At 37.0% G+C, this 14,715-nt stretch overlaps 1 protein-coding gene across 1 annotated transcript in view; it reads left to right on the forward strand.

Moving 5' to 3' along the window:
- TMEM178B (transmembrane protein 178B) overlaps positions 1-14,715 on the forward strand; it is a 187,013-nt gene that overhangs the window by 68,794 nt on the left and 103,504 nt on the right. The window contains exon 3 of the mRNA XM_072400203.1: positions 3,095-3,208. Within this exon, the coding sequence (XP_072256304.1) occupies positions 3,095-3,208 (114 nt within the window). The remainder of the gene's footprint in view (positions 1-3,094; positions 3,209-14,715) is intronic.

Below are 14,715 nucleotides of genomic sequence, written 5' to 3' on the forward strand. Positions count from 1 at the left end.
AAAAAAGTAGTTGGAGTCTGACTTTGAAAGCATCCTGCCATGTGAAATGTAAATTAATGGCAGGGTTGTAATGCCTTATGAAAGAGTTTAGAAAATACTTTTTAAATTCAAGCTGCTGTTGCCAGGTAACCAACCATGGAAAATAAGCAGTTATGGTGCCATTGGCTCCACTGCAGGCAGCTGGAGATGTAGATATTGATGTGTGCTAAGACAATGGATAGAATTATTTAAACTTAGAGCAGATAAGACCGTGCTTCTGCAAATGCCTCCTGGTATGGGCAGTAAGGGCACATGCTATCTTCCCATTTTATTTACATTTTATTCCATTTCTTTTCCATTTTATTTAACTTCCTATTTTAATCTATAGCCAGGTTCAATGCTGGAGAAAAAGATTTGATTTTATTATTACAGGGGTGGGGGCTTCTTTTTAATAAATAAAAAACAAGTATTGCTTTAAGGGATTAAAAGTTTATTGTTAAATGAGTTGTGAATTAAAAAATGTTTTACATTTGCAGGAATGCTGATGATTAACTGATATCAAAACTCATCGTTGATCCTAATATTGGGGTTGCTGATGAGTTAACATGAAAATTGATTTTCATGGGTTAGGAAAAACAACTGTTTGAATGTTAGCTATTTTTGGGGTTCTGTTCAAGAGATTTCTCCCCTCTTCCTGCACTGCTGATTTTTTTTTTTACCATACAGGAAGTGAAATGAGCTGTGTAACACCAACACATAATTTTCATTTTTTTGTTTTGTTTGGAAGACTAGAATACCTATCAAATTCGACTTTGTTTCCCTGTTGCAGATTCTCTCACTTCCCATCTTATGTATAAATGAGGGGAAAGGTAAAGCTTTCTAATAATGTATTGCATAGCAGCAAAAACAAGAATTATTTCTAATCCTTTTCTACTAAAACCAAAGCTAATAAAAAGAGCTTTGGCTTGATGTACACAATAACAAAGACATGCATTCCAATCATAGTCCTGCAGTTTCTCCCTGCTCTATTATGTTTTATTTAGTAAATCAGCCCCAACATAAGTTTGATGCCTATGTTCAGTAAAATCATTTTTCGTTTTCACAATTGCGTTAACCTCTCTAAGTTATAAATGAAACATTGATAGATGAATTATTTACACAAGTGAGTTTTGTGCATTTATTGATTATCTGTGGGGTTATGAGTTCACAAGTATCTATTATTGAATGTGTGCCATATCTGTTTTAATCATAGATTAATAATTTGTTGAGTTTTGCACATGAAGGATGGTTTGCATTAACAAAATCTATCAGGGTTTTGTATTTTTTAGTCATTTGAAGCTCAGCTAATTACTTCTCTTTATTAGTTGTCATGTTCTTTGTTATCGAAAATCACTTGCTGTGTCTGGTTTGGCTGATAAGACGACATGATAAACCCATTAAAGGCAGACATGAAATTTAATTGCAGCCCAATTTTTTTTTCAGGGTGCTTTATAACGTCTTGAAAATTTTGGGCACTTGCACATGTCAACTTCCAAGTTTCTTTGACTTTGCCCTTAGTATGCCATGCACAATGAGAAGTATGGATCCTACCAGTAGGTTGTTAAGCTTGGTGTCAACCTTTTCAGCATACTGCTGGTTTCTGGGTTGTGGGGTCTATTGGGACTACATACTGTGGACTCTGAGCTCACACATATTAGTTTAAAGTCACTGTGTTGCATCCCCCCTTAAAAAAAAAAAAATTGCTCCTTTCACTAAGTGACACTAAATGGGTCTGATTTATTAAAGCTCTCACCATGGCTGATGAAGATACACTTTCATCAGTAAAGCTGGGTGATCCAGCAAACCTGGAATGGATTTCTTTAAAGTAATTTGCTATTTGTTACTATTCCAGGTTTGCTAGATCACCCCCCTTTACTGATGAAAGTGTATCCTCTTCAGCCTTGATTGGCTTTAATAATTCAGGTCCAATATGTCTTTAGCAAGTGGGAAGTCCATCCATTGCTGTGCTAAAGAGATAATTCTTCAGGAAAAGTATTCAGAATTTTCTAAAGTATATGCATTGCACGCTGCACTCAATGGTTTCTTCAATTATCCCCTACATTACTACTGTGTCCTGTAATGACATGGGGGTTGGTGGGGGAAACACAGTGTATGGCAGGGGGTACAGGCATATAATACTTCCAGAGGCATTGAATGTTGTGGACTGCTGAAGGGTATAGTGCTCAAAAACATAAGAGTTTGGTTTTATCACCTACAGGCAAGGTAAGTATTAATCTTGGAGTTTTTATGATTTTTGCTCAACTGTTGATCAAGCTCAACTGTTGAGCTTGTTTTTTTGGTGATAGCTTACGGTGGTTACTTGGTGGTTATTTGGTGATTACTTACGTCATTATTTGCTGTAATACATTTTTCAATGGGTAATATTGTTACTATAGCATACATTGCAACTTTTTTAAGTAGGTCGTTTTCTGTTCCAGCATGACTATGTCCCTTTGCATAAAGCCAGCTCTATAAAGTTTTTGATTTTGCCAGTTTGTCGTGGAAGAACATGAGTGGTCGGTGGCAAGTCCTGACCTCAATTTTTCTCAATGCCTTGTGAATTGGCTTACCGACTGCATACCAGATCTTTTATTACAACAACAGTGCCTGACTTCAGGCTGATGGGCACGCTGTTCTATGTTCTATGAAACCTTTAGAAAAAGTATGCTGTTAAATCAATTCTATGTTAATTGCCTTGGTTTTGGAAAGGATTGTGCAAAAAGCTAGAGTGATATACTTGTGCGATGGTCAAGTACCCACACAGTGTTTCTTTGATTTCACATACAGGGCAAAGCAACAAGTACAAGTTTATACCTTCATGCCTGGCCATATAGTGTGTCTTTCAAAAGGTACAGATCCTGTTGGATATCTGTGAATCTTTCATTTCTTTTTTGTTTAGAGGTTATGGACCATGTTTAATATTGTTGTTTTATATTCCAAATTTATTGAGGAAGAATTGTGGTTACTTTAAGAGGCTGTGGGCCATTCTGTATTAGCAAATTTTCTTTTGGCTTAATTTATAAAATTCCTAACAGATTATATAAAAAATAATGCATATTTTGTTTTATACTTCCAGGGGAGATTGAACGATGCTCGTTTATCAAGTATCACTATTCGTCGGCCACTATACCCAAGAACCTCACATATAACATCACCAAGACCATCAGACAAGACGAATGGCACGCCCTCCGTAAGTACCTGGCACTTTATATTTACACTATATGCTGTCAGATTTCAGTTTGGAGAAGAAGTTTCAGGGAAGGCTTTGATTGGCTTATTTGACTTGTTATACTTTAAACCTAAGTCTTTGATTTATTGAATACCTGTGCCAGAATTGGAATCCTGCTCAGGATTTTCTAGATTGCATGCAATGATTTGTGGAGGCAGAAGAAAAAGTGGTATTCCATTGCCTGGCCTAGTAGACTTGCATGAGGATGACTGATCAAAGGGTTTTGTCTGTGTACCCATCCTGCTAATTACACGGTGTCTATGTTACATAGACACAGCGCAGACAACATAATGCTTGTCCTTACATTCTGGGCAATGCAAGGTGCACATATGAACCTTTACTGGCAGGAAAGGACATCTGAAATCAGAACTTCTGCAAGGATGGGCAGCGAGCACAATGTATGATATATTCTGTATCTGAAATCTGTTGGTAATAAGCAGTTACCAGAATGATTAAATGTGTAGGGTATCTTACAATGTGCCGCTAAAAAGTAAAATTAGATGCAAGCTGGCTACATGATCCCCTTTCTGCTGATGCAGGAGCCTTTCCGCCTATTAATTGGACCAACCTTGTTTGGATGTTTTAGTACTTTTTAAAAAAAAACTTGTTTTATGGAGACTATTTAATAGCTTGCTGAGGTAGACATGTGGGCTGAATCATCACTAAAGTTTTATATCTCTAAGACATTAAAGCAAAACTCCTCCCCCTAAGTTCCTGGTACTCTCTCCTCCTAGCAGTGAATCTCAGCAACTCCAATTGTTTCATCATATAAAAAGTATGTGAACAATCCTAACAGGAAAATGAAAAGGCCTATTATCAAGAATAAAACATAAAGGCTTACATTACAGATCTCTTATTCTGCAAATTCTAGTTACCTGACTTTTAGCAAACCCCTGGCTTTAGTACCTTGATTTCCTGGCCCAGAAAAGCAGATGTGAACATCTGATCATTATATCACTCTCTTGAATTGCATTTGTGTTACAGGTCAGTGGCTCAGCAAGCATTAAATACAGAGGGTCAGTACAATGACCAGTCAGTGGTATACAGAGCTGGGAATTCAGGTGTGAAAGATATCACTGTCTGAGGTTATTTTGAGATATATAATTTACATTTCCCAGAAATTTCAACAAAAACTGAGTAACTTTAACAATCTTTGCCATTTGAATTCATTAGCAAAAAAGAAAATAATTTATTTCTTCTAGACCTGTAATTTGCCAAATATAGCCCCACATCTGTCTCATTGTTTTACTTTATTTCCCAGGAAAAAGTAGCAATGAAAAAAAAAAAAAAAAACCATAAAGTAATGATAGTACACGATTAAAGGAAAAATTGCCTTAGCAGCTTAGTGTGTAACCCTGGAAGCTTCTAAATCAGCAAGATTTTGCCAAAGGCTAAATAAGTAATCTTGCAGCAAAATCATTTTCTCCAATATTATGCAGCTCATCCCTACTGGTGGGTAAGTGAACAAGCATCAACACTAATAGTAATATGCTGTGTTTATTAAAGCATTCCGGTAAAAACTGGAGATAAGTGTATACAGCTGTGTCTACAGTTTCCCCATGGCATCAACACATTGGAGCAGCAAGGCACATGATATGTCAATCATCCCTAAAGTTACAACTGAACAAGTTATCTCTACCATGTTCAGGTTTCTAATTTCAATGGTGTTTGCAAAGTTTAAATAGGTTTAAAATCTGATTGCACATTGTAAGAATTTAAAGATGTGTTCGCTTTTCTATGTAAAGTCAGGAACATTTGGTAAATGATGATCATGGTTAGAAATGAGATGTATATTACAGTAGATCTATTGGTTGCATAATGTAATTTTTCACCATTAAACTACATATATTATTGTATAATCAATATTGTCATGGATCCTTCATTCTCTATGTTACAGTGCTTTAGCCTTAAGGCTCTTTAACATTTGACACTTCAGGAAGTGTTGCATGCCTGTGCTTCCCGGCACATGCTGTGGTTCAATCCCTGACCCTTATGTCACTACAGGACACAGAGTTTGGGGATGGAGATATGGGGCTCAGCAAGGACAAGTGTGTCTGATGCTCCCAGAGGTGTTAAAACCAAAGAGTATGACCCGGACTGCGGCGTTTTAATGAAGGAGAGGTAGCGAACAAAAGGCTGCTAAAGAGTTGATAACCTCTTCTATAGAAGAACATTTCCTCTCAAAGTTTTGCTGTGACTGGGACCCTTGAAGGTTAATGGATGTGGTTTTGGTGATCTCATGAGGCACCCAAATGGCTCATGAGGGTTACAGCTAATTAATTATGTCCTAGAGCTGTTTTTCTTGCTAAAAATGATCCGACATTGGTGGGAAACATGAGGCTAGATATTGAAGAACAGAGGAACTTATATCAATATTTTATTTGTCAACAAATGTGAAGGGTTGGGAAAGGCACAAAGGAAAAAAATTTGTTTTGGCTCTAGGGTAAAGCCCCATAGGAAAGTCTGATGGACATCAATGGATTGTTGCTGGAAATGATCTTTGGTAATGGTTTCCAGTGACTGAAAAAGGAATGAGAGCTGTACACACTGTGCAGTTCTGTTCAATAGAGTGGTGGTGGTGGGGTAGGAGTGAGTGGCAAGCTGCTGTGCTCTCTTCTGGAGGATTGAGCAGCCTTTGTTCCCAATCAGTGGTTCAAATGGTATCCAGTGACATTGAAATGGTCAGTGCCAAGAAAGATTTTCAGTTCAAAGTTTTGAAACACATTCCTATCTTTAAACCCCCGATTGCTTAGCTTCCAGTGTCCAGTGTGGAGCCGTACTTCTTTTGACCCCCCACCCTTCCTAGCATGTGTGGCAGTATATGTTATATACACATACCTTGCATAGTTAAATAGACATAGTTCCATCAAGTTCAACCACTATGGAAATAAACATATTCTAGATAAAAACCCTAAAGACATAGTAGATCCAGAGGAAGGCAAAAAACCCTTATAAAGCCTGGTTCAATATTATTATTATTATTATACAGTATTTATATAGCGCCATCATATTACGCAGCGCTGTACATAGTCCATAGTTGTGTCACTAACTGTCCCTCAAAGGAGCTCACAATCTAATGTCCCTACCATAGTCATATGTGATTAATGTAGTCTAAGGTCAATTGTTAGGGAGAAGCCAATTAACCTAACTGCATGTTTTTGGGATGTGGGAGGAAACCGGAGTACCCGGAGGAAACCCACGCAGACACGGGGAGAACCTGCAAACTCCATGCAGATAATGTCCTGGCTGGGGATTGAACCTGGGACCTAGCGCTGCAAAGGCCGGAGTGCTAACCCCTGAGCCACCGTGCTGCCCAATATGCTTCAATAGAGGAAGAAAATCCTTCCTGATCTCGTGAGACAGTCAGGTGTTCCCTTGCAACTTTCTTACTTAAGCCACTCAATGACAAATCCTCAAGGGGTAGCTCCATGACACCTTGAGGTCAAGGGAAGGTAATAAAATGATTTTGCATGTCACTCAACCTAAAATAAGACCAGCTTGGAATCCCAGAGAAGTGAGTTTGCAGGTGGGTGTTACAATTAATTTTTAAAGCTGATTTTTTTTGTATTATAAATTCTTAAAATGATAATTTAATACCTTTAGCAGGTTCATATTGAAATAGACAATGAGAACATTTATTAACCTTTACAGCTTAGCTAACAAAACTTAGACTTGTTTTACTGTCTGTGATCGATTTTAGAAAATAGAAATAAACTAGATTAGCTATAAGCAAATGGTATACAGATTTGTGGATTGACCAGTAAAAAGCCGGGCACTCAGTTTTCCCTAAATTGTATGCATATTCATATTTATATGATAACTGCTGGATTGAGCAAATCAGAAACCCTTGTAAGAAGATTTGCCAAACTGTGTATACACAGTTCTGATAACTCATTTCTAGCTGAGAGACATGGTTCACCGAATAATGATGTCATTGAGAATGGATTTGACTGTAGAAAACCAATACAGAAAAGACAATTTCTCAGAACAATATTTTAATCAGTACATAACATCACATTCATCCATGTACAAGACACATCCAATTTTCCCCACCACTTGCTGACTTGCTTTTGAGGGAATTTCAATTAAAATTCATTCAAAGAAACATGGAAGCTTTACTACATAATTATGGAAGTAGGCCCTGTTTTTCAAAATTGGTACAAAGGAGGCTGTCTCTGATTTGTACACTGCCTAGCACTACATATAGAAGCACAAATCTCTGTGTTATAACATTCATGTACCATATTTCTAATATTGCATCTTTATTGCTCACTATCTGACAAAAATATTACCAGTGATACATTACAGAGTAAAAACGAGCTAAATAACACCTACTGAACATTGCTTACTGAGTGGCATAGGTTAAGTGAATCATTGGGCCTGGTTTTTTAAAGCCCTCCAAACTGGAGAGAATAGAGTGCAATGGGTGAAGTTGGGTGATCCAGAAAACTGGAATGGATTACATATAATCATTTGCTGTTGTTTGGCAAATGTTCTAAACCCTGGACCATTCCGAGTTTGCTATATATATATATATATATATATATATATATAATTTTTTTTTTTTTTACATTTGGAACTTGCTACTAGTTGGTTATTACCTTGTGTGTGTTGATACTTTCATGATACTTTCATAGTTTGTATATGCTTTATATTGGTATATATTGTATGTATGATTTATGGGTATTATAAATTTGTATATAAATTATTTGTTCCTTTAGATTATAGTAACCCCCTCCTTGTCCCTGTTTTACCTCCTCTTCTTTTCCTATTTTATCTCTATTTTCCTCTGGTAAATTTGTATTGTTATTATCCACCTGTTTAATGAGTACAGCTCCTACAAATAAACAAGCTCCCATGTCCCCCCCGCTCTCCGACCTTCTCACGCTTAATGCGGATTTTAAATCTGGCATCTGAGACGCTGGGAACAATGTCCTCCCTACATTGTATTCCTCCAGGAGTCTGCGATATTTAATATAATTTAAGCTTTGCAGATTTCTTAGTTCACTGTGAGTTTAATTACTGAATTTTATAATAAGCCATTGAATGGTTCCAATTTGAAATAGATCAAAGGAAATATTGCAAATAACAGACCAAGATGTGTGTCATAAGAGTTGGCACATTTCTTTGTTTTAGATGGACTTAAAAGACCCCTAGAACTGAAATAATATATAATTGTAATATAATCAAAGTATGCTGTAAGGGCTCTATTGATAAAATAGGGAATCAGACATTCTCTTAAACATTTTTTTTAAATATCCTGTTTATTGAAGGCAGGACAATAGAAAACAAATACAGTAAAAAAAAGAAAAAAAGAAAGCAAATAAGACATACTGTACAATCAAGTACAAAATACAAAAGAGAAGAAACAGGATGTATCAGGCCACAAAAAGACCCCAACATAAATAACATACCACAGATGTGAAATGCATCCTGAAATATTGTCTTTGCCCCTTAATTTTTTAATTTTTATAAAAGTGACCAAAAATACATAGAAAAATTTGAAAACGCTCAAACATTTTCTTGTGGGAATTTTTCAGGTCCATGTGTTTCAATGGCAGTTATTGATACCCACCAGGGAATGTTTGAGGGAATCCAATATTCCATGTTTTATAAATAGAGCCTAAGCGTTAAATGTGACATATATACACTACAATGACCCCTCTCATTTCCTTATTCTTGTGAAAAAATGGTGACCTTCAGTTAAGATTCTGTCTTTCGCATTTTAAATAAACTTTGTTTTGTAGATCAGGGCAGGTGACCTGAAATTTCTCATTAACACATGTAGGTCTTTCCCCTTCCACATCAGGTGATTGGGGGATAAATGAAAATAAACATTAGTCTGATTTCTGTTTCTTCTCTCTGTCACTGTGCTTTCCCTTTTTTTCTAATTTTAAATAAACTGGGAAAGAGTTAGAACTCCCATCAGGTCGCTCTTGCTATCCAGCACTCTAATATAGACATTTGCACACACATTCTGCCCTACTGACAGAAAGTGGAAAGCAATCTGGAACAAGAACACAGAAATTAAATTCTGAACGTGTTTTTTTTTTATTGCTTTTTGTTGCAGTTGGAAAGTTACCCTCATTTCCTGTGCAGTAAAAAAAAAGTTTTAGCCAGACAAAACTGAGATGGAATAGGTCCAGGCAGCGTATTTGGGCTGCGTCCTGGACAAGGCCTACTGCAGTTGAGATCCTGGAACTGGGTATGATGTTTGAAAGGGGTGATAGTAACAAAAAGGACTGAACAAAATTATAACATTTTTAATTTGACAGATCATAAAAAATCATATCAACTGTATAAACTTAAAGAGGATCCTTCCCCTTAAACACAAACATTTCTGAGATGTTTTTGTGAAATGCCCCCCTGATGACACCTCATCGGACCGCACACACTCGCAGAATAAGATCAGGTGCCACAGACAAGTCATTTGTTGAACCCGCAGCCCTCCTGGGATATGTGACGTGGGTACCCCAGTAGGCTGTGAGAAACACCTGACAATCAAACGTGCCATCCAAAAGAATAAGTAGAAGGCTGACTGAAAAGATTAAAAAAGGTCAGTAAGATATTAAAAAAGAATTCTTTCTTTATTCTCATTGTTCAGGGTTGGGACATCGGCGGCAGAATTAGGGCAAGGACAGAAAAAGATCACAAGACAGGATTTACAAGGTTTGAGCTTAGTAGGAAGCATGAGACCAAATTCAAATGGTATTTGGAAGCATTTCAATTTAAAAAAGAAGGGCCTGGATAAGGTGCTGCAGATTCATGGCTGTTTATTTGGGATCCAGGCTTGGATATCTTGGAAGGAATAGGTGGGCCAGTCACTCGGTTCTTCGATAGGCCATGATTGCAGATAATAAAGGAATGTGTCTTTAAAACACAGGTGGAGTTGAGGCCAGGTAGCTCAGGCAGAAAAGCTTCATGTAGCTTGTATGGGGGAAGAGCCCAGGAGGTCTCCCAAAGTTTAGGTCTGTGGGACCAATACTTCTGAAGAGAGTGTCTGAGAGAGAGCCAGGAATCGGTAGTTTGTGTTATTTTCCATCAGACTGTGATAACTCTGATCCCCTGTGAGGGAAAATCTGTGATGTTAATTTTCTGGGCATGTTTTGGATTGAATAAAAGTAGGCAAAGCGCCCTGAAATCTGAATTGGAGTTGGGAATACCTCTATGCAAGGAGGGCGTTTGATTCTAATCCCTCACAAAGTGTAAATGTGTTTATTGAGCTCTAAAGAAAAAAGGTAAGTAAATATAACAATAAAAAATGGGACATGTATGCAGGAGGTCTGCTTTCAAATGCTTTTCTGTTCAGTTTAGTGAAAAGATTTGAATGATCAAACTGTAATAAGCACACAGCAATACCATAATACATTGTGAAATTCACTTACTAGAAGCGTCAAATATTACAAAGGCCCACATATGACTCATTTTAAAACACCAATATGTTCCGGTGTGCTGTTTTAAAGCGTGCATTTTTGCGCATTGCTTTGAAGCAGCCCATTCAAATGGGCCACAGTGGCCAAATCTCTGTGTCCGCACATTTTAGGTATGGGTCCAATTTAGATTTGCGAGTCACTTCGGGGGACAAACAGATAATTGTATTTAATATATTGTACATTGTACAGCCATGGTTTACCTGCAGAGGAGAAAAGTCAAACCAGGGACCTGTCTTTGCTGCTCAAAACTGTTTGAACAAAATCAGAACTCTTTTGGTAGATAAAACCGTTCACACACATGTCTTTCTTTTCTGACATTAACTGCTTCCTTGCTGCTTTACCTACCGAATCAGATGAGGGAAATTTTGATCCTTTCTACATATACCAGCCCAAGTGTTTGAAGTTAACACAGCCGGGCTGAAAATAACTCTTTTTGTAAATCAGCTCTTAGTGTGCGATTACCAGAGCAAACAGCTGCTCTGAGAGTCAGAAAGAATAAAATGCATTTCCCTTCGCTCTGTAACTTACATAAATATTTGCTTGGCTTTACTTCATCTTTCAAGCAGAAAGCCTTCAAAGATGAGTTTGCCAGCACTAAACTGCAGCTGCTTGCAAAATGTATTAAACGACCTCCCGACCCTGCAGACTGCGCCGCTGATCCTGAAAAATCGCAAAACAGTTTTTCCTGAAGGAACGAAAACTGATTGGCACCTGGGTACCCACACACACACGCTTGTGCAGATGCATTCAGAATAACAGTGCCGGTGTACGAATTCTGAATATTTCTGAGGCTCTTTAAGTCTGCAAAGTGGATTCCTGTCTAGACACTTGTTTACCGTTTTGCGTATGTGATTTATTAAGTCTTTTGGGGCTTCATACCCTATGATGTAGTTTGCCTGGGGTGATAGTCGAAGATGCTGCATAACTGTATATGTTGATCCAGTTATGCAGCCGACACACGCAGAAAACAGGCCTTACCTTTATTAAAATGTTGAAGCCTTTTTTTTTTAAATGTTTTCAGAAATATAATCAGACACAAAAATTCTCCTAGGTAACTAGTAAGGTTTTTTGCAATTTTGATTTTCTATGTCGGGGTCCTCAAGTTTAGTCCTTGAAGGCTCATTTTCATTATTTCTCGAGCAGACAGACAGAAAGTTGGTGGGGTAAGGTTTATAAAGAGTTTAAAGAGTTTGTGGCCCTCAAGGATTGAAGCTGAGGACTCCCAAAAGATGTGATCATTTTTTTGTGACGTGTTTAGAGGATTGTCTGCAGATGACTTAAAATTGTTGGCCACTATCAGTGTAATATCTGACAAGAAAAGAAATTCAAACCGTGTAGTAAAGTGGAATGTAGGTTGGCTAGTCAAGAAGAACTCCCACACATAGACATTAGTGGAAAAGTTCCTCTTATTGGTGTTTAGTTAAGAAGTCCCCCTATATTGGTTAAAAGTACAGAAATGTCCCCTTAAATTAGTAGTCAGTGGAAACATTTCCCATACATAGTGGTCATTGGCAAAGTTTTCCATATGAGTGGTTAGTGAACTCCTTCAAGAAGAGTTCCCTTCTGTTGCTAGCCAGTGAAGAAGCTCAACAAACATTGTTATCAATAAAAAAGTGCATTCTTACATTGGTGGTCAGTGGAAAAATGTCCCCATACATTGGTGGTCAGAGGAGTGCTCCCCTACATGGGTGGCAATGGACAAATACTCACTCATCATTGATGGTTAGTGGAGAATTGCTTTTTACAATAGTGATTGATAAAGAAGCAAATTATTACATTGGTGGTTAGTGTAAAACCAAGATATATTGATAGTAAGTAAAGAAATTCCATTTGAGGGGAAGTGGTAGGGCGTTCGTAGTCAAGTAAGGTGTCCAAGGTGGTCAAGTAGTGTGCCCTGGCATTGGTGGTCAAATTGGGTGTCCTCACATTGGTGATCAGTGGTGAGGTTCCCTTTATACTGGATTTTATTGATGAAGTTATCCAAAATTTCATGACCAGTAACCTATGACAAAGAACTATATACAGTGGCAAATGTGTTGGTGCCTTATATTTTATACTATTTCTAATGTAGAATAAGGAAAATATGTTTTTAGTGGACACAGTCTGCATTCTTGTTATTTCATTTAAATGTGGTCCAGGGTGGGACCACAAATTGATCTGAACCTATATTCTGTTGGGCTGGCTATATATGGACCAAACCCTGAGCAGATATTATACATATATGGCAAACTAGAATATTGGATCTGATTATTGTTTCAGATCAGCAAGAAAGTTCAACAGCCACTGGGACAGTAAAAGGGTCGGACAATTAGCATTTTGAAAGAAGCAAAATGCATCTTTTTGTTATGATTGGTTTACCTTAGTGTCTGTGTTGTCATGTTTGTTCTGTGGTTAAGCACTAAGCTGCTTTATTTTGTATGCAAACTGGAATCTTGTAAAATGTTTTCACAGACAATCTTTCAGTACTTGTGTACGGGAACTGCCGGCATTTTGGAAGCAGATGGAAGCAGAACACAGTAAATACAGAAGTCAGCCATCACATTGGCTTAAAAAATTGTTTCAAAGTTTTTCTATTTGTGTTTGCAGAAATTTTGCACAATGTATGATATATATATATACACACATACACACATATATCACAATGTATATTTTTATATTTTGCACAATGGTGCAGTCAGAATAAATGTCTCCAGGACTTTCAAGGGGTATAGGTATATATTTTTTGCTGGCTGATTCAGCTGGCATTTGTCTATATTGCCATATGACCCAGATTTCCTTTTCAACATTCCTTTTACTCAAAAACTTGATTTTTTTAAGTATATTTTATAGTCTTAAACAAGATTGCTCAGATTCCCCCAAGCAGAATTAGGCAAAATTCTGTTCATAAATACAATAGTGCATTCCTGTACCCCACCCTTGGCAAAAATTATGAAATCACTTCTCTTGGAGTATGTTCATTCAGCTGTGTTACAAAAAAGCAAATCACAAATATGACACAACATATTGGCATTGTAAAACATACCTACAAAAATGAAATTATATTGTTTTGTCCAGACCAAGTAGGGAAAAATATGGAAACACTTCACAATGAGGGAATGGAATGGAACCAAATGAAAGTTCCAGTATCATTTCCATGGCCAACGGATTTTTGATTGATGACTGATAATTACTTTCATCCAATATTTCACAGTACATGACAGCTTCTCTTTAGCCCGCTGTTACCTTGTTTTTTTCTTGTCAGGTGTACATTGTGATTTTGTTTTGGCTTTTCTATATGTGAATTCTTTTCTATCAGCCAATTTCTTACAGCTCAGTTAAAACATGTGTATTTCATTTCTTTCGTTGTACATTTTATAGTTTTCATGATGATTTTTTTGTCCTGATGTTTTGACATTTTTCTTGGTCTATCTTGGTGTATGTTTCCCTTTTCTACTACAAGATGAATCCATATTATTTTGCTCATTGTTGGTCATAACATTTACCCTTGTTGGTCTAAACAAAACATGGACCATTAATTATGAAGTCATTTCATTTTTGGAGGTATGTTTTACAGTGCCAGAATGTTCAGCTGCTAAATCAAATAGTTTTGTGTCCTACCTGTCATTTATTTTTTTGCAACAAAGTAAAACAGCTGAATGAACATCCTTTAAGAATAGTGAGTCCATCATTTTGTTAGGGGTTGTGTCTGTCATACTTATAAGATGCATATTTACTTGCCGATTCCCTTGATTTTTATTTGCTTACAAAAAATATGAGGAATTTCAGCCCCCACTGGGGCCTTTAGCTTATGGAGAATAATGAAACTGTGAACCTATGTTTTTTAATACAAACATTTCAGAAAAAGGTGTTCAATTGATCTTTAAACAAAAGTTTGCTTTTATCTTCATTGGCCCCTAGCTACAAGCTACTATCATTTTTTGTTGCCCTGCCTGTCTTTTAGTCATGTTCACTTACCAAGGTAAATTATTACCTTGGAAGGGATGATTCATTTAACTTGGTAAATGTGAGGACAATATAAATCCAATCGTGTCCTCT

Source organism: Pyxicephalus adspersus, chromosome 2, assembly GCF_032062135.1.
Source record: "Pyxicephalus adspersus chromosome 2, UCB_Pads_2.0, whole genome shotgun sequence".
NCBI classification, from domain to species: domain Eukaryota; kingdom Metazoa; phylum Chordata; class Amphibia; order Anura; family Pyxicephalidae; genus Pyxicephalus; species Pyxicephalus adspersus.